This window comes from Centruroides sculpturatus, unplaced genomic scaffold (assembly GCF_000671375.1).
Source record: "Centruroides sculpturatus isolate CEXI.00-Female unplaced genomic scaffold, Cexi_2.0 scaffold1955, whole genome shotgun sequence".
NCBI lineage: Eukaryota > Metazoa > Arthropoda > Arachnida > Scorpiones > Buthidae > Centruroides > Centruroides sculpturatus.
The window spans coordinates 30,957-48,531 of record NW_019386045.1 but is presented as its reverse complement, the minus strand read 5'-3'; the positions used below and the strand labels follow the sequence as shown (position 1 = coordinate 48,531).

General features: G+C 27.1%; 1 protein-coding gene across 1 annotated transcript in view; it reads right to left on the bottom strand.

Annotated features, from left to right (window-relative positions):
* Window positions 1–1,347: 1,347 nt before the first annotated feature.
* The window catches only part of LOC111613300, a 24,785-nt gene continuing 8,557 nt past the window's right edge, over window positions 1,348–17,575 (bottom strand). The window contains exons 10-21 of the mRNA XM_023354647.1: window positions 17,445–17,566; window positions 12,083–12,193; window positions 8,567–8,769; window positions 8,304–8,493; window positions 8,013–8,144; window positions 7,659–7,780; window positions 6,583–6,753; window positions 6,362–6,515; window positions 5,948–6,111; window positions 5,698–5,875; window positions 4,047–4,269; window positions 1,348–1,483 (exon numbers count right to left, since the gene is read on the bottom strand). Of these exons, the coding sequence (XP_023210415.1) occupies window positions 1,348–1,483; window positions 4,047–4,269; window positions 5,698–5,875; window positions 5,948–6,111; window positions 6,362–6,515; window positions 6,583–6,753; window positions 7,659–7,780; window positions 8,013–8,144; window positions 8,304–8,493; window positions 8,567–8,769; window positions 12,083–12,193; window positions 17,445–17,566 (1,906 nt within the window). The remainder of the gene's footprint in view (window positions 1,484–4,046; window positions 4,270–5,697; window positions 5,876–5,947; window positions 6,112–6,361; window positions 6,516–6,582; window positions 6,754–7,658; window positions 7,781–8,012; window positions 8,145–8,303; window positions 8,494–8,566; window positions 8,770–12,082; window positions 12,194–17,444; window positions 17,567–17,575) is intronic.

Genomic DNA, 17,575 nt, shown 5'->3' with positions numbered 1-17,575 from the left:
TGAAGAACTGATATTAACAGCGTTTTCAGTAGTTAAATCTGACCACAGAGCGAGTGAGAAGTGAAAAATAACGATGGTTTCTATCTAACTACGTCCATCTTTAATATGTTTTTATTTACATTTAAATGGCGATGAACTATACTTTTGTTAATATATTAAAAAATTAAAATAATTTTAATATGTATTAAAAATTAAAAAGAATATTTTTGGAAGAAAATGTTCATAATATGCGAGCTTAATTTCTCATCGCGTGACTTCTCTCAATTTGGGCCCGACCAAACTGATGATCAGCCTGCAAAATAGGCCATCAAATAGAAAAATGAGGTAAAAATTAAAACAAACAAAAAAAATTGAAAAATATTTAATACGAATATTTGTATATTTCGGATATTTGGGTTAAAATTTTTTTTTTAATTCTTTGCGCTATTTATATTAGTTATTGATTATAAAGATATAGTTTAATAACTTTATTTCAATTTTAAAATAATTTTTTTTTATCTTCCTCTTTGTTATTAATCATTCTGAAGAATAATAAGGTCATGTAAATAAATGAGCATACGTTTTCGATAAAGTATTATTATTTCTGCAATATATCCAGAAATAACTGTGAATATTAGGAAAATGATAAATTTTTCCAAAATTATTTAGCAATTATTAAATAAAATATAGAAATATAATTTTCCAAAAACTAAATTTTTATATTAAACTTCAATAAATGCTTTGCGTGACAAATGTCATTAACACAACCAGTTTTTTTTTTTTTACCAGTTAATGAAATACAACCTCAGGTAATAATGTATTTAAAGATAAACTGGATTTTTTAATAGTAAAAATCTGATAAGAAACGAACTCTTTCTTTTCAAGAACAATTATATTCACAATTAATTATATTGTGGCAGAAAAACAGTCCTATAGTAAATCTAGAATTAATTCTAAAAAAATTACAAAAAGATAAATGAATTATTTCAAAACTGAAATAATTTTTACGAAAAATACCGAATAAAAACAATAAATTTTATGTCAGAAATTTTAGGATCATAATTTTATAGTCTACATGTAAGAGGATAAAAAATCGAAAGTATACGTTACATTTGCAGACTATTTAAATTATACAAAATTTTATAATTGCGTAACTGTATTATGACAGATATTGTTGACATCGTATAAGATTTCACACGATAACATTTAATAAATAAATGAAATAAAGATATAACAATTGATTTTTACTTACAAAATAAAACAGATTTTAACTTCATTCGAATCGAAAAATTGTGCAAAGTTTACATTATCAAATATGTAAAAATATAATTAAATTATATGATAAAAATTTACTGTTTAAATTACACATCAAAATGATCTACTTCTTCGTATCATATCTGCAGCCTTTTCAGCTATCATAATGGTAGGTGCATTGAGATTTCCTGAGACGATATTTGGCATTATAGAAGCATCGACTACTCGTAGACCAGAAACACCTTTTACTCTGAAAAATTTAAATCAATATAAATCGATTAATACGTGAATATTTTATTCATTAAAGTTTTAAACAATATTTTAAAACAATGTACAGTCAAAATTTACTATAGTTTCATCCTCATAGTTTCAATGAATGAAGTAGAGAAACTCCATTATCTTTGAATTACTAAATATAGTTTTACGTTACAAGCTATTTTGCTATGACTAAATCACGTGATTTTCAAACTTGATTCAAATTTGTATTGACCTAATTTTTGTATAGAGGATACAACATTTCCTTTGATCTTGAAAATTTAACTTTTTCCTATTAGAGAAAAATGAAACACAATTTGAAATAATCCACAAAATTTATTCTAAAAACATTTAATTTAAATACTCAAACCTTTCTAGGTTTGAGTATTTAAATTTAAATTTAAGAAAATTTAAATTTAAATTTTAAGAAAAGAAATTAAGGAATTAAACAAAAGAAAATTTCATCTCCCAAATTTATATATTCTCCCTTCTAATCTACTGTGTAATGAATCCAAATTAAAAGGCATTTGCCATCTGGTGTAATGAAAAAATTGTCAATAAAAATCGCTGAATATTATGTGACTGAAATGCTACATATGACATTTTGCTAAGGTCAAGTCGATTCCAACATGCAGTCGTTTGCAGAGCAAACGACTGCATGTTGGAATCAGGTCTTATACGGTAACGTATCCAGATCAGAGTTTTTCATGCACTTTTCATAAAACAACATCGAGCTTTGAAACTACTGACAGTGTTAAAAAACAGAGATTTGATAGGCATCAAACAACTAATGGTGATACAGTTATTAATGTTGCTTCTGTGATACTAGAACCATACAATTCAAGTGAAATTCCATTAGATCTAAACATAGTCACGAATTTGTTCTTAGATGCTTACACAAGCACAAGTTCATCTATCCTATAACCACTGCCATCAAACGTTGAAACAAAATGATTTTTGAGCAAAAATTGTCACAATTAGTATTTAAGTTTGATAGAATACAATCTGCAGTTCAGCACCAAGATCATACGGAGTAATGAATGTCAATCCACCAAAGACAGAATCGTAAACAAACCTACAGTACAGTACATTATTGGGTTGACGAAAATGCCAAAAATGCTTCTTACCACTATGAATGGAAAACCAACGTCTGGTATGGTATTTTTGATGGAAATCTCACGGAAACTATATTTGATTGAAATACTTCAAAGGCCATTTCAAGAATTTCTATTGTGCGATTATAAAATGGTATGGTCACAACAAAATGGAACACTATCACGTTATTATGTTTCAGCTTGCCAATACTCAGAAATACAGTATATGTAAATCAGTGGGGTGGAAGAGGACGGCCATTCGTCATCCCACTCATTTAATTTGACACATCCAGGTCTATTTATTTTTTCAAGTTTTATTTCTAAAAATAATCAATTTATTCTACTGAAACAACAAAACTGAGAAATCCAAAGAATGATAATGAGGAAGAGCTTGTACTGCTATTACAAGAGAGACTTTATTTCGTGTTCATGCGTGATTAGAACATGACTCTACTACACTGCAGACGGCTATTAATTTGATATCTTTTATAATGTTTCTTATGAGTTGTAACCTTCAAAATAAATGACGATAAAACGTTTTGAAATAAAGTAAATTTGATTTAAAAATAATGAAATCATTTAACCTAATAAACTGTAGAAAAGAAAATCGAACATCGTTCAAGTTCACTATTCAGAATTGGAGAGGAAAGTTTTGTATTTTTCGGTTTAAATTTGAGTTTCAAGTATTCACATTAGATGTTTTAGACTAATTAAAAGGTAGGCTACAACTTTATGATTGGATTTTCTTTTCAATTAGCTCTAATAGAAAAATAGTTAAATTTTAAATGACCTTAAAATGTTCTTGACGATCAGTGAAAATATAAATATCATACATAAGCAGATTAATCACACATATTTTCATATTCAAAAATGTTATCCCTTCATTTATTTCAAATTTGGAAATATGTCCCAATTTTTGTTCAACCGTGTATAATTTTTATTGTTTAAAGTACTTCAGTTTAGTACCAAATTTAGTTTTAAATTTTAAAGATGAAAAAGTGGTAGCACTAAATCGTAGATATTTTGTTAAAGTGAAGGAATTTCTTGCAATTTTAAACTTCTATTTGTTTTTCTAAAATTAAAAGTCAAATAGGATTGAGATCAATCTGTATCAATGGCCATTATGTTTATCTAAATAAGAATCTTAAACCTTAAGATAATTCTAAAGAGTAGGCTAAATATGAAGCATTTTATGTTCAAAAATAAAGATTATCTGTTATAAATCAATATAATTTCAAAATTTATTTAATGCTTTAATTAAAATAAAACTTAATATCGGTTTTATTCTATCAAACTTATTGCATAGGCTCTTAAATTTTAAATTATTTACATTTTAATTTATAGAATTAATTGAAATAACTGAATAAAACTTTCGTGATATATAGATTATATTTTTATAGCTTATTAGTGATTAATTTAAAGTAAAATAAATATATACGTTATTAAAAATAACAAAATTGATACCTTAATTCGGGGTCAACCACAGTTGTTGGATCTTCAATAGCACCCATTTTGCATGTTCCAACAGGCTGATATAATGTGAGCGTTAGTGTTCGTGCCACACATTCAAGATATCTATTGCTTAATTTTGGAAAATTTTCACATCCAGGAACCACAGTGGGTAAAAGTCGTGAACCCAACTTTTTAAAAGGTAAGGATTCTCCTAAAATAATTGCCTTTCTCATGGCTGGAATCAAAATTGAATTAATAACTTACTACAAAGTACTGTACAATTAATATTTTGTTATTATTATAAAAGTGTACATTTTTCTTAAATAAATTAACTCGCATATTAATTTAAGTTAAATTAATTAAACTCAAATAGTTTACATATTATTATTATTATTATTATTACTATTATCATTAAATGCAGAAAGTAACAACTGAAAAAAAGAAAACGTAAAGTCCTCGTGAAGAATATTAAAGTAATCAATAAAAGGAAGCATTTACAGATTACTTTTTTATTCGCTACAACTCTTTTTACCATTAAAATTTTCCTATCGAGAGGGAAAGGGAAAATTGACCCTGAGAAAGCCGCACATTAAAATATAAGTTTATATTTTTCATTATTTAACCGAGTAAAGAGCGGTTGAAAGTTTGAAAATTATATAAAGAATTACGGAAATTTCAAAGTAATGATTAAATTAATAGCTTATCATATCAATATTTGTTACAGCAACAAATTGATTGAAGAAGAATTAACATTGTTAATTGAAGATTCCTGAAGAACAGTTATCGGAAAATCTTTAATAAGAAAGAATAGAATACAAATTAAAAAATGAATTCACATTGTATATCGTTCAAAATCGAAATTTTCATGAATTTAAATTTTGAAAATAAATGACGATACCATTTTTTTAATTTTAAAAATTCTGATTTTCCTAAATCATTGAAATAAGACATATATAGTGACCGTAATGAAGTTAATGTTTGAAATCTTATTTTCTATCTGCTAGTGATGTAAATATTAAATTTTAAATGTAAATTATTTGGTCCATAAAAATATATAATCGATGTATACGAATATTTATACAAGATTATCCGTATTAATCGCTGTAATTTTTATTAAATTTGTGTTTCACTGAAAATACATATAAAAAACAGCATACTTGACGTAATGTAATTATGCAAAATTAACATATGATATTGTTAGGACAATATTTTCCAATGTTATGGTAAATAACGACAACTACATTTCCTTCACGACGATTTCTACTTTTTCTTCCATTAATGCGTATCAATGTCGGAGGGACATTTTATCAATAAAAGAAACGTGACTCATACTGAAAATGCAGTTTTAAATCTTCTTAATGGGCATTTTGAGAGAAGTGTGCGATATTACTTAATGATTTCAAGAACGATTCATTCTGGATATAGCTGGATATGCTAGCCAGACCATACAAAACCTGTATTTCAATCTGTGTAATTACTTCTTATTGGATTTCCTGAAGGATATTGTGTACAGGATACTTTATACAGTATTGGAACATTAAAATTTACAATTTTAACAGCAATTAAAACTGATGTAAAATATGTTAGTACTATTCGATTTCTATGATACACTTAACGATTTTCAATGATTTTAATGTGTGATTAAATTTTCAACATAACTTACCATCAACAATTTTTAAAATATCCTCGGGATGAGAAAGGTAATTAGGTTGAATAATCGGATGTTCGTAAGGATTGGCACTTCTTAATTTAACGTATCCACGACTTTTAGGACGAAGCAAAATAGGTAATATAGAAAATGCATCGTCATATTCGAATGGACTATAATATAAATCATATATCTGAAAAACAAATTTATATATTAATTAACGTTTTATAAAGCTTGTTATTTATTATACAATTCATTCATTGACCTCTCTTTTTAATCCTGTTACAGGAAACAATATTTTTCCTCCATCAGAAGCCATTCCTCCAGATAAAAAATAATATTGGATATCAGGATAATCATCTAATGGTGTAGCGTACTTAGTATTTATAAATCCAATGCCTTCTATTCCATTTGCACGAGTCCACATTCCTTTCGAAAAAGAAATTTTTCTCTTTCAAAATTCTTGTTTTAAAATAATTGATTGGTTAATTAACGTGTGGCACCAGCAAATATGTATACTACATGGCTGACCACAATTACACTCGTCATCTCAGTGGAGTCGACGAGCATGAGTGAAAAATGAGAAACGATGCTTCGGCTGGTACTACCCAAGATAAGGTATTTGGCATAAATCGGCTCTAGTGTAAAAATAATAATTTAAAATAAGAATTACTCGAACCTTTGCCTGCAAACCAATATTGTAAAATCGTCTTCGGATTGTAAAATCGTAGAAGAACAGCTGAAATCGGTTCGTCAATTAAAAAGTTTAATCCTAATGGGAAGATATGATCTTGTAGATTTAAACCCACTGGAAGATTTGAAATAACTGGAATCTATCAAAATAATATAATTTTCATCATTCCATTTGAAAGGTTAATTAATTTAAAGTACTGTAATTACCCGAAAACGTTGTAAATCTTCTTTAGGTCCGATACCCGAAAGCATTAGCAACTGAGGTGAATTTATAGTACCTGCTGATATTATTATCTCTTTCCTGGCTTTGACGAAATATATTTGACCGAAACGATCGAATGTAACTCCTATGGCTCTCTTAAATTCGTTGAAAATAATCTAAATAAATTATAAATAACTGTAACATTTTATATTGCATCTATAATAGAATTCATTCAGAAAGAATATAAGTAATCTATATAATATCTGCTTTATTATACATAAACTGTAAAAGTAAATGTTAAAGATCATAGCTCGCAGAAAAGAGAACGAAATAGACATTTATATATGAATGGTTAAGCCGCTATTTTGCATTAAATTTAATAATTAGAAATAAATAAATTAATCTGGAATATTCTGGAACGAAAGATTGATCCTGAACAGGACTAGAACCTATGACTTCTGCTTACCATCTGCATTTGCACGATAAAAACAGTTTTTTTTAATCTTGTTAAAAGATTAGTGACTATTTTAAAAATAAATATAGATTCTGTATTCTACTATATTTAATTCAGAACAATTAGACTATATATATACAGTATTTTATTTCCTTTCTTCTATGTAAATCTATAGCCTAAATATTTGTTCTTATAATTTTATAATAGTCCTATAGTCCGTTAATAACTGTGTTTTTATACTTAAGTCTATACAGTGGTACCTCAGGTTACGAACGCCCCAGCATACGAAATTTTCAGGATACGACATGAAATTCGAACATATTTTTGCTCCACGATACGAACAAAAACTCACCATACGACGTTACATTAGTTCACATTTTTCATTTGTTTTTCTTACTACAGTTATTTTTTTAATGTATTACTTGGCTTTAATTTGAGTATGTTTTTCGCATTGGAACGAATTATTTGGTTTTACATGTAATCGTATGGGAAAAGATGATCCACCTTACGACATTTTCATGATACGATCTCAGTTTCGGAACGGATTAATTTCGTATCCTGAGGTACCACTGTATAATAAACGTTTAAAGTGAATTAAAGGTTTAAAACTCAGACAAATTAATTTACTTTGGTGACGAACGAAAAGAGTAAAATGTCTAGATTAGAACGATATTGAACAGGTTTTATATATGCTTTATTGGTGCTGCATCGTCTTCCATTTCTCGAAAAAGTCTGTCCATGACTAAACCCTGAAAAATTGAATAAATTGATATTAAATTTTATTGAAAATTTTAACTTGTAATATTTAATTTTAACATTTTAATCACAATTATTCATTGTTTTATGAAGCAAAAAATGAGAATAAATTATGTACAGTACAGATAACGTTATGCATTTATATCTAATTATTTAAAAATTGCGGTTGAGATAATTATGGTATTTAATAGAAGAGCAATAAATTATAAAATATGAGTTACTAACCAGTTTGAGTTGGACCATTGACATCTATTGTAGGATATCCAAATAATTTTCCAGCTTCCAAAAATGTTGTCTGAAGAAGACTAGAGTATATTGGAGTTGAAATGGTTTGATATCCACCGGAGGCATGATATCCTTTGGAAGTTATCAATAAATATCGTTAGTTTGCATGATTTTTTTAAAAACAGTTTTAAAATATTTTGTTACCATGCTACGTTTACGTAATCTTTGTCAAATATCTAAAAAGTATCAATAGAACATATAAAATATTACAACTAGTTTTCACATATTTACCGTTTCTCAAGAAATTTATATCTGTATTATCTTCTGATTTAAGAAAATACGGAAAAACTTCCTTCCAACTCCATCCATATGCGCCATTTTTAGCCCAATTGTCGTAATCTTTACGATTACCTCTAGAGAATACCATGGTGCTTAAAACGCTGGAACCCCCTAATATTTTTCCTCGAGGCCATCTCGATTGCTAAAATTTGAAACAATTTATAAATTAATATATTAAATAGTTAAGAAATAATAGAATTCACAATGATTTGTACCTGTCCATTTAATCCAAAACAAGCAAATTTCTGAGGTTCTGTTTTATATGCCCAATCAAGACTGGTTAGTTGCATTCTAAGCGTGTTAATAGGAACGTCAGTTTCTATGTTTTCATTACTTCCAGCCTCTAAAAGAAGAACATTATTGTTGGGGTTCTCTGATAATCGATTAGCTAGAACCGATCCTGCTGTCCCTCCACCAACTGTGTAATGAAAAAAGTATATATTGATAGTTTAATTTATTTTCCACTAATAATATTACGTTAACTCATACAAGTTATGAATATTATTTTGTTATTAATTTCTCTGCGTTTTCTACTTCATATATAGTATTATTTATTAATAAAGTGTAATATGTCTGTTATAATACAGTTACTGTCCAATTTTGCTTGCTATTTTTCTTCTAAATTTTGCTTAAATTCAGGATCAAGTTTAAATTATTTGAATGTAATATTGATACGATTTTGAAATGAATATTATCATTATAAAGGAAATTTTCAGTTTTTAAGTTAGGAACTCGCTAGCATAGAAATATATTCAGACCTTGAGGACAAAACACTACGACTGCTAAAAATTCACAAATAAATAAATTTTATTAAACCTTTTATAAAGGTGGTAATGCATTCAAAGTTGGTAATGTTTGAGTGTTTTTACTCGAAGAAATTTTTTATATTTATTATAATTTTTAAAAATTTTTCTTCTATACCTAACTTTTATATATAAAATAACCAACTTCATTTGAGAATTTTAAATTAATATTCAGACCTCTTGTGATTGCCAAGAGTATGATAATGATAACAGCCACTGATCTTAAACTTTTTCCCAAATCTGAATTTTATTTTAAATACAGTATTTGATTAGAGTCTATATTTCACGAATTCAGCTATTTTTCCTGCTGAAATTTTGAATTCAGATTACTCTAATGCATAATAAACGAAAAATACATCATCAACACTTCAATTGAAAGTTTATGAGAACAATTCTTATAAACGTTCGATCATTTGCAATTGTTGAAGCATTTTTTATTGCAGTATTTAAATTATAAAATTTGTTTTGCCAAGCTATCTTTTCTTGTAACAATCTAAACATTTTTCTAATCTACTATTTTTTCAACACACCTCTGCGATACAAATTGATGCTTTGAAAATATTTTAAGATTTTTAAATATAAAATTTCAACAAAGGTCCGAAAGCATTCTTTCACAAATTCTCTGTCCTAGTAATTCTTCTTTAATTCTTGGCAACTTTTCCTTCTTAACAGTTTTATATTTAATAACATATACATAACTTATATTTAATAAATATATAATTTTATAGATAATTTTCTATCTATTAAGAATAAGTGTTTCTACTTTTTAATTTGCTATCTGGGTTGAGTTTTATTATACAAAATTTATCATACATAGAATGCTTATTAGTGTTAGAATATGTATATAATGCATATTTTAACACTAAAATTGTACTTTACAGTTTGTACAATTTTAGTGTAAAGTACAATTTTAAAGTACAATGAAAAATCCCTGTTATGTCTCTGACCTTCAGACGCGGCTACCTTCATTGTGGGCATAATTAAAAAGGCTGCATTGGTGTCCATAGGACAAAAATAATCAAAAATAAAAATTAGAGATTTATCGTAATTTATAAATGAAAAACAATTGGTAAGTCTGATTGGTCACAAGGTCATCGAGCAAAAATTATATCAGTATGTAAGATCCAGCGCTACAGTTTTTATAAAAAGATTAATATTTTAATAATGTACTAAAACAAAACGTTAACAAAAGAGAGAAATGTAGAAAAAGCGACGAGGAAGTAACTAAATCTTGTCAAAGATAACACTTCCCTTTCAACGACTCCTCTTCGTGGATAGACGACTCATACTGAAAAGTAAAAAGAAAATTTAGGATTGGGTAATGATTTGTCTATCTTATTTTACTTTTTTCGGCCATGTCTTGACCCAGAGAGAGCATAAAAAGATATAAAAAGACCACTAAAAGGTCAAATATATCTATTAGTTCCGCCCAAGGAGGAGAGACTAACATTCCTCCCGTTCAGTTCAGTGCTTCAGTCGCAATTTTGGCGTTGAGTGCATCATTTATATATATGTTATATGGCATTGGTATGGGTAGCTTGCTTTTCATATATATATTATATAGAATGCAAGCTTTCCATATTGAATCTTTATTATTTTAATTTAAAAATGTTTAATAACTATTAATTCTTCGTTTTCTGTTAATTAATATTAATAATCATTAATACAGTTGTATAATTTTTTTTCCAAACAAGATGATATTTGAAGCTTTTTAAAATACTATAGTAAGAGTATAAATCATTTATTCAAAACTAAAAACGAAAGAAAACGTTTAATTTAAAGCATAAAAGCAAGTGAAAACTGTTGAAACATAAAAAATACTACAGGTATATCTCACCTTACGTCGGTAATTGCTTCCAGAAGAGGCGACTTAAGTCAAATTTACTTGTCTCCAAATTTACTTGTCACTAGGATAAACCACAGATAACCATTCCCAGTTCTGTATTTTATTTATAAATGCATTTTTAATAATATATGGTTAATAAGAAACTATTTTAAGCTTACAAACAAATACATTTTAGTTTTTAATATAGTACAGAAAAAAGTAATCTAAATTTACGAATACATATACAGTACAATATGAACACACTTGTAAATTTATTATACAGTATATGTTTACAATTTGGCGATATTTACAGTATATCGCAGACTCTTTATTTGTGAATGTGGTTTGCTCTAAGATGTTATAAAATAAGATGATTCTGTAAGGTTAAATAACAAATACAATTATTAAAATTATCTTGCGACAGTAGAAATTAAACTAATTTATATTAAATTTACCAATATCGAGTGGCACTGACAACGATGCCAAACAGTAGATATTGGAGCTACCGTGGAAAACACCAATATTGAGCACTTAAAGACCGCTAAATAAGACGACAACACAGAGACACATGTTTTCATGTTTCGTTCTCTAGGATTTATGATTATTATATTAACAACTACTGTAAATGTACAGTACATATTTTAATATGATTTTATATGCTTTTAACGTTTTTCTAGTATTATTACGACTTCAATATTTATGGCGGACAGACGTAAAATCGAATAAAATGACTTAAACTTGATTTTTATATTTCCATTTTTTTTTTGACAAACGACGTATAATCGAGAATGACTTAACTTGAAACGACGTAACTCGAGGTATACCTGTATTACATTTTCTCAAAAGAGCGAAAAAATAAAATTAACGTTCCAGAAAAAAAAAACAGTATTTAAAATAATGCAAAATACAGAAAATGAAGTAAATACGTAAGAAAATTACTAAAATAATAAAATTTTAGAATTCAAGAAAATAAATTTGATTTGTGAAATATTTAATTACATTAGGATGTTTATATTTCTTATTTACAATATTAGTTTATTTATATTATTTTAAGAAAAAAATACTTAAAACTGTTTTTATCTGAATACAGACTGTTCACTTACCGATTATGTAATCATATTCAAGCCCTACAACTTTCTTCTTATCACTGATAATATCTAACGCTCTAAAGAATGCAACGTACAGTAAGAATTGAATCCTCAACAAATTCATAACTGTAACCAAAATGATATTCTTCGAATTTTATTTAGAACATATCCTTTAAAATAATGTTGTAAAAAGTGATGAATCTTTAGCACTTTTTATTGGTTTTTGACGTAATTGATACGAATCTGTACTTGATCACTATCTGAAGTTGTTTAAATGCTATCAAATGATTCAACTTAAATAAATATAATTTATTTCTATCGTGCAAGTCACAAAAAAGTAAGTAGATCTAACCATAAAGTTTTTTCTGTCTTTAAGGTTTTCTGCCTTTTCGTTAAGGAAAATAATTTAAAATTAAAAAAAAAAACTAGAAAATTTGTTTTAAATATATTTAAATTTATCAGATTTTATATTTTTATAAATATAAGTAACAATATTTTATTTGAAAATAAGGAAATTCGATATATTATTTGGATAAAAAATCGAATTTTTTATTATTGGAAATTATCTTTATTTAATCTGCTTGTCAAACGAGTAAGAATATAGGTCAATTCGTAGAAGGAATACAATAATTAATAAATTTAATAAACATTTCTCGGCAACAGAAAATGTGTCAATAGTTCATTAAATCAATGATTAAGTCAATATATTTCAATTAACAATTGTGTTTTAATAAATTAGCATTGTTTAATTTAAAATAAAATACGTTTTAAAATTATTTTAAATGTGTTTCAAATCTTCATTATATATGAAACGTGTAAGATTTGTTTTATACTACTATTTTTTTCACTCTTTTTTGTCTTGTTATAACTAAAAGTGCCTTTTTAATCCTGAGGTTTGTCAAGCTTACAATAGGATAGCAAGAGAAAAGATCCACCACTTGTGGGACCCACCAAAAATTCCTAAATGTTTTTGAAGTTGCAAGAATATATGTTAATGTTTTACAAATAATTTATTATGAAAAATTCATCTTTTATTGCATGGTAACATATTTAAACTAAGCTAGTTCAAACGCAATTTGAAAATAGCTTTACATAGTTAATATTAAAAAAAAACTGTAGTATGTTAAACTATAGTTTGATAATAAGTAATGTATATTTAAAACAAATGACTTATCACTGTATAATAAATTTAATACAAAAATACAGAATTAATAAAAATATCACTTAAATTGTTTAAATCAAAAAGGCTCTATGTAACATATGTAACGAAGTTTGTTAAGATATGAAATTCTATCTAATAACATATTTAATAAATACGGTAAAAAGTACGTTATTTCAATAATATAGTTCTATTTTTAAATGTAATAATTGCAGATCGTTTACTTTTAAAAATATTTTTAAAAATGTGTTGTTCGGAATAATGCGTTTTATTTTAGTTCCTAAACAAATAAAAATAATTGAAATTTGTGTTTTATTAATAAAAGTTCAATAATACTGTGTTTTATGAGTCATAAAAAATATTTTTCTTAAAATATTTCAATATACTATTAATCAAAACTTACTACAAGCACGCAAGCTATCGCCTAAATTAGCATTTTAGAGCAGTCTTTCACGTAAATATTTCAAGTTTTTAGGATAAATATAGTAGCAGAAATACTGGCGAGGAAAACTTCTTAATATAAAATGTCATTTGTGATATTTATTTCGAAAAGAAAATATACTTATTATAAAATAACATCATTTAAAACTGTAGGGTAGATGATAAATAAGTGATAGAAAACAATGCGAGAGAAAAAATCATATGTAAATGTAAGTGAAAATACAGTCTATGAAAATATTTGACATAAAAGAATAAAATATTTTTAACTTTTACATCTTTTATTATAAAAAATACTTCGAATAAAAATCAAGATTTATCATAACATATAAATATTTTCAGTTTGTTGATTAATAAAATAAATTTAAGTTGAAAAACATTATACACAATAGAGTAAATATCCCAGTTTTAACTTGTGATAATGAAATTTATTCATAAATATGATCAGATTTTAATTTATTTGATTTTATTTTTTCTATTATGAATGCAACTGCATAATGAATATTCATTTGTACAGATTTTTATTAAAACACGTTTGTGTAGAGAGTGAATTATAAATACATAACACAGGTGAAGGCTGAATGGTTGAATGAAGAAAAGGGTCAACCTGTATTTCAGGGATGACTTAATTCTTCAGAAGTTCAGTGATATTTTGATTACGATGTCCTTCAACATTCGATCGCTTCTATCGTAAGCCTGGACGAACCAATGATACACGTTATAAAAGGAACTCATAGTATTCATAGCATGGAATAAGTTGGAGGATAAAGTTATACTAACTATAAATATTTAGTTACATGATACAAGTCTAAAAAAAGTAAAAACAGTGTATTCAGGATAATACAAAATTTTAATATACAGTATTTGGACTAAATTGCGTATTTATTCATTAAAGAGTGTATTCGATTTCCATTTAACTGTATGAAATTAACTGAAACTTTTCTTATTTATAAAACTAACTATTTTAGTAGGGGAACCGGGGTGGAATGGGAAAGACAATTTACATATGAAAGAGAGGTGAGGAAGTTGGTTCGCTCCCTATCCTACACTCGGACTACGACAACACGTCAGTGTGAATACTTGGTTACCGAGATTCGCTTTGTCGTTGACCAATAAAACCTTGCGTCGTGATTTTTTGATGAAATTACATGTGCATCAACATTAAAACAATGAAAGTGTATGGTATATTTTATAATTTAACCAAATTTATTTAGTCTAGTTTATTAAAGATTTTTTTGTTTGTATTATTACAATGAAATAACGCATAAAGTAATCATAAACATTTTTCGCTACTTGATTTTTAGAAGCATATGTTTTGGGACACAACGGGTGATGGGGACACAACGGGTGAGAGACGCACAACGGGTGAGGGAGGCACAATGGGATGGTTTCCTGTAAAAGAAAAGAAAACAAAGTCTGGTAAAAAAAGAACAAGGAGACAATTACTCGGAAGATGATGATGATACGACTTGTCCTTACTGCACCGAGGCTTACTCACAGTCGATTGAGTGTTGGTGTTCATGTGTCGCATGCAAAAATGGGCTCATATGTCTTGTGCGAGTTTTGACAGCGACGATGACGATTTCGTGCTGGTTTGCGAGTTTTGTAAGCAACAAGACTAATATTTTTTTCTAATATTTAAGCACTAATCTCATACCCCATTCCGTTCCAAGTGCAGGGCGGAACGGGATGTGAGCAAGCTTTTATTTAATGATTTATTTTTCATATAAAATTATTAATTTTTTTTAATCTAATTTAAATAATTATGTGCTAAATATAATAAATAAAGGATATAATGTAATATTTTTGTTATTTTTCTTTTACTGTTGACATAATTTTAACTTCTTCGTTAGCTACCCCATTACGCCCCGAGTTCCCCTAACTTAATCAAATTAAAAAGTAGAGATTTTGTCTTCTCAAAACAAAACATATTATATAAAAGTACACCAATTTTTCTGAAAAAAGTACAGTAAATGATGTTTTGCTAATTATTGAAACAATAGAAAAACAAGCATTTCACTAAAGAAATACAAATTACTAATAAACTAGCAGACGAATAAATAATATATACTTTTAAATATTTGAATTTTAATTTATTTTAACATTTTATCAAAATCTCCTTTTATAAATGTGAAAAGCATTTATAATTGTAAAATAACAATTTAATTATATTACAAATTGGAAATTAAAATTTACAATATTACAAATATATAAGCAATATATAATATAGTTACAGATATATTTATATATACATGTTACATATAACGAAGATATATGTATACATATGTATTGAAATATAACAATGGAGGCAGAGGCAGGAGAGAAGGCCAGATTCCAAGAAAGACATTCCCATTGACATTGATTCCCATTGAAAGGCATTCAGAACTTACTTTGTAAACAACGAAAAAAAATCCAGCAACGTGTTTCGTGACTTTCGTGGTAAATCTCATAAAAGATTGCGCCATATACAATTAAAATTGTGTATATGACTTAATGAACATTTTACTCGTTATTAGCATTTACAAATGTGTATAAAGTTCATCTCTACCCTTAAAATTAAGCTTTTTGCCATTTTATACTAATTAATAATATAAAAACTTTTTAAAATTATGTGAATTTTATGTTTTAGCATTTAGGAATTATGCATCACGAATAATTTAAAAATCTGTCATAAGCTTCTTTTCGAAATATAAAACTTGTGAAGAAAAATGACGATAACTTCTGAATGAGTGAAGATATGACTCAAAATTTTAATGCAATAAACAGTGTTAATGTAATTTTCTTTATTACATATACCATATACTCCAAATAACATGCTTCGAATAAAAGAAAGTTTAAGACATTCTCTCTCATCTTGTCTAAATGTGTGGACAAGATAGTACATCAGAATACAATCTTTATACATATATCCGCAATTTGAATGTACATATGATGTTGTCCGTGCAAAACGACTCTGGTAAACTCTTGCTAATCCAGCAATCCATAATCTGTTTCGGCATATCCGTAGTGATTGTCTTTGCGCTTCCGTTTCCATGAAAATGTTAGTCACTTAAAGTAGCCTTTTTATTTGTTTACTCAGGTTTCATTTCATTGAATAGCAGGCTGTTGCCTATCAGCTCACTGTATTATTTACCACCTGTCTCCAAAAAGTTTCAGTACTAAAAGCCGACGGATCACATAATTTATTTCCTTTAGTCCTGTACACACTTAGTCATTAATCCGGCATTCTCGCTAATCTGGTATCCCTCTGTAAAGAATGCCGGATTAACAAAGACTATTTTCGTTTTACGACAAACGAATTTTTAATTCAACATATTAAACTAGTCAAACAACTTCAAATAATGAATAACAGCGTACACTGTACACCGTACAATGTAACTAGGTAATAGCGTAACAGCTATTCCACAATTATTGTTAATTTTTAAAGTGTTTTATTTTCTATTGCTCTATGATCAACATGAAAGAATCAATTAAAAGTACAGATTACAAATATTGTGAATAATTTAACAAGACATTTAATTGCTAAAAATAAATATAAATACAAATTCTAGAAATAGATTTTTTTTTAAATTGAACGTTGTGTTAATTTAATTACTTTATAAATATATATAACAAACATATGTAATAATTTACAGTACATCCTACTTTATAGTAAAGAACTGAAGCAAAACCACACATACTTTTCTTATAAAATATTTAAATTTTTATTGTTAACTTAATTATTTAAAATATACAAATTGGCAATAAATTTCTAAAAGTAGCTCCAATTTTAAGATCTACTTCTTCGTATCATATCTGCAGCCTTCTCAGCGATCATAATTACAGGTGCATTCAGATTTCCTGAGACAATATTTGGCATTATAGACGCATCGACTACACGTAGACCCGAAACACCTTTCACCCTAAAAACA